General features: G+C 36.7%; 1 protein-coding gene across 1 annotated transcript in view; it reads left to right on the forward strand.

Moving 5' to 3' along the window:
* Nucleotides 1–386: 386 nt before the first annotated feature.
* The window catches only part of LOC137739323 (cystathionine gamma-synthase 1, chloroplastic-like), a gene marked incomplete at its 3' end in the record, with an annotated part of 3,256 nt that continues 692 nt past the window's right edge, over nucleotides 387–2,950 (forward strand). The window contains exons 1-3 of the mRNA XM_068478879.1: nucleotides 387–431; nucleotides 2,699–2,772; nucleotides 2,861–2,927. Coding sequence (XP_068334980.1) covers nucleotides 387–431; nucleotides 2,699–2,772; nucleotides 2,861–2,927 — 186 coding nt within the window. The remainder of the gene's footprint in view (nucleotides 432–2,698; nucleotides 2,773–2,860; nucleotides 2,928–2,950) is intronic.

The following is a 2,950-nucleotide window of genomic DNA, read 5'->3' on the forward strand; positions in this document are numbered from 1 at the left end:
ATTTAAATTCAGAATGTGACCCATTTTGACTTGGGAAAATAAATTCATGTCACGGATGTGCCCTCTCTAGTTTTTTTCCTGCATCTCTCTTTACGTGACTTTACATCCATTTGTTCACGTGATTTAGGAGGAAATAACTTCTACGTTGCGAGTGCAATGCACTCTTGAGTTTTCTTAGTCTTTATCTTTGGTCATCGGAAAATATCATTCTCCTCACCTGACCAATTATTTCTGTAGTTCATCAATTTAAGAGTCTTAGCTCAAGCAAAATGATATCTGAGGGTTAAGAAGGGTGATTTTCTTTGTACTACATGCACTAAGGTATCGTTTCATATGCAGACGGAACGGGACAGGACAGGACGGAACGGAACGGAGCGGGAGCAAAGATGCCTTCGGATGGAAATAAGGAGGAAGAAGAAGGAGACGGAGAGGTTATAATTTTGTGTTCCACGAATGTGGAATGAGTCGTTCCAGGGGGTGAGGTGGAACGAAAATTCACCCAAAACTCGTCCCGTGGAACAGCTCGTTCCACCCGTTTTAGGTGCACCAAATGTGGGACGGAACACCTTGTCCCACTTTGTTCCGTCCCGTTCCACGTACCAAACGGTACCATCACACAATGACCGTTGTATTTTACCGATTCAGCGTCTTAAAATTGGTGATTCATGATCATTAGACGTGGTTCGGCAACTTAAAAGGAGAAATACTAAGGTGACTCTCTAAAAAAATGTGACTCTTTATGAGTTTTCTGCCACCTCATGTTCTGCACATGTTTTGTAATATTGACACATGAATAAACTATGAGGGAACAAAGTCAAATTTTAAGAAAATCTCCTTAGTATTTCTTACTTAAAGAATGTCGACACTTAATGCTTGTAAGTACCCAAAAAAAATCATATGAATGGTATTCGAAGTCTCCATGTAGGACAAAATGAATTCAAAAGTTGTTGGCATTTGCTATTAGTGTGCGTTTGTTGTATCGGACTATTTCAGACTGGACTAATTTCAAAGACTAAGCTGGACTGACTTAGACTAGACTAAGCTGAATTAACTTGGTGAAGCGTTTGGTGCAGTGTCGGACTAAAAAGCAAAATAATAACAAATTTTACTATTATATTATTTAATCAATATCTATTAATATTTTAATATTAATATATTTATTTATTATTTTGTAATCTTCTTCCTCTCTTAACCTCTCTTTTTTGGGAGTTTTAATGAAAGTCCGCGGTACTATTTACTTTAATGAAAAATCATATTTTTACACTAAAAAGTCAATCCTGGTGCTATTCACTTTACCCTTTATTTTGTCCTTATCGTTAAAACTCAAAGTTTTCAAGCTCTTTTCATTAGTTTTCCTCTTTTTTTTCCACCCATCATCTTCCTCCCCTCTCCCTCTCTTACTCCTTTTTTCTTCGTCCCACTGTCACCCTCCCCGCTTCCTCTTTTTCTCCCTTTTCACTTTGCTATGTTCTTCTCTTCTTCAAAGTATGAAACTTCGAATTTGTTTTGAAAATTTTGAAAGGCTTTATAGCCAAAATGGTCCATGAGATTTGTTTAATACATCACTTTGGTCATTCAGATTGAAACTCAATATAAATGGTTCCTGAGATTGTCCACCATCCATTATTTTGGTCATTCCGTTAAAAACTCTGTTAAGTGTCTCAGAGCTCTTGGCTAGAAGTTTGGGCAATTTTCAAAACTTCGTAACTCATCGATCGTTTCTTGATCAAATTCGACTCATAATATATCAAAATGAAGATAGGAAAGTGTAGAACAAGATTATACCTATTTGGAAGCCCAATGGTTGTCGGAGATGGCCGAAAAATAGCCTGAAAGGTGACTAGTTCACGAGAAAACTGGAAAACTAGCCGGAAACTGGGTAAACTGTAAACGTTCATAAATTCTTCAATACTCAACGAAATTGAGTGATTAAAAAATGAAAATCATACTTCTCAATTTCGTCTCATCGAGAAGTATGATTTTCGTTTTTGAATCACTCAATTTCGTTAAGTATTGAAGAAGTTATGAACGTTTAAAGTTTACCCAATTTCTGACGAGTTTTCCATTTTTTTGCGGATCAGTCACCTTTCAGGTTATTTTCTGGCCATCTCCAACAATCACTGGGCTTCCAAATGGGTATAATCTTGTTCTATACTTTACTATCTTCATTTGATACATCATGGGTCGAATTTGGTTAAGAAATGATTGAGTTACGAAACTTTGAAAATTGCCCAAACTTTCAGCTAAGAGCTCCAGCACACTTAACAGAATGTCCAAAATAATGGATGGTGGACAATCTCAGGGATCATTTCCATTGATTTTCAACCTCAGAGACCAAAATGATGTGTTATGCAAATCTTATAGACCATTTTGCCTAAAAAGTCAATTATAATTTATCCTTTACGGGTAATGCTAGGAAGACTAAATTTAGAGACAAAATTTGCAAACTAAATGATGTGTCACTAATAAAAATGAACACATTTACCAACGCTCAAGTAATAAACCAATCATCAGTTTCTATGTTCTTTAGTTTCTAAAATTTAATTTACAAATTTAATCTTCCTGCACCTTTACCCCCATTATATAATACGCTGCAAAAGTTTGAAACTTCAAAGAGAAAATAAACTTGTGTTTTATGTGTTGGGTAGCTGGTGACTGATGTTCCGTGATGGCTTATTGCCCTTTTGCCTTGTTGCAGGAGAAACGCGCGACGAGTTTTGAATACGGGCGGTATGGAAATCCAACGACAGTAGTTGTTGAGGGGAAGATCAGGTTTGCATTTGTTTCATTCTCTTGTGTAGTTGTTGAGGGGAAGATCAAGTATCAGTACCTTATTTCAGGTCCTTGCTGGTTGCATTAGCGGTTCCATGAAATTGATTTCAGAAATTCGCACTTTGCATCATATTTTGGGTGGTGCTCTCAACCCGGTGAGTCATGTTTGTGGGTTATA

Source organism: Pyrus communis, chromosome 7 (assembly GCF_963583255.1).
Source record: "Pyrus communis chromosome 7, drPyrComm1.1, whole genome shotgun sequence".
NCBI lineage: Eukaryota > Viridiplantae > Streptophyta > Magnoliopsida > Rosales > Rosaceae > Pyrus > Pyrus communis.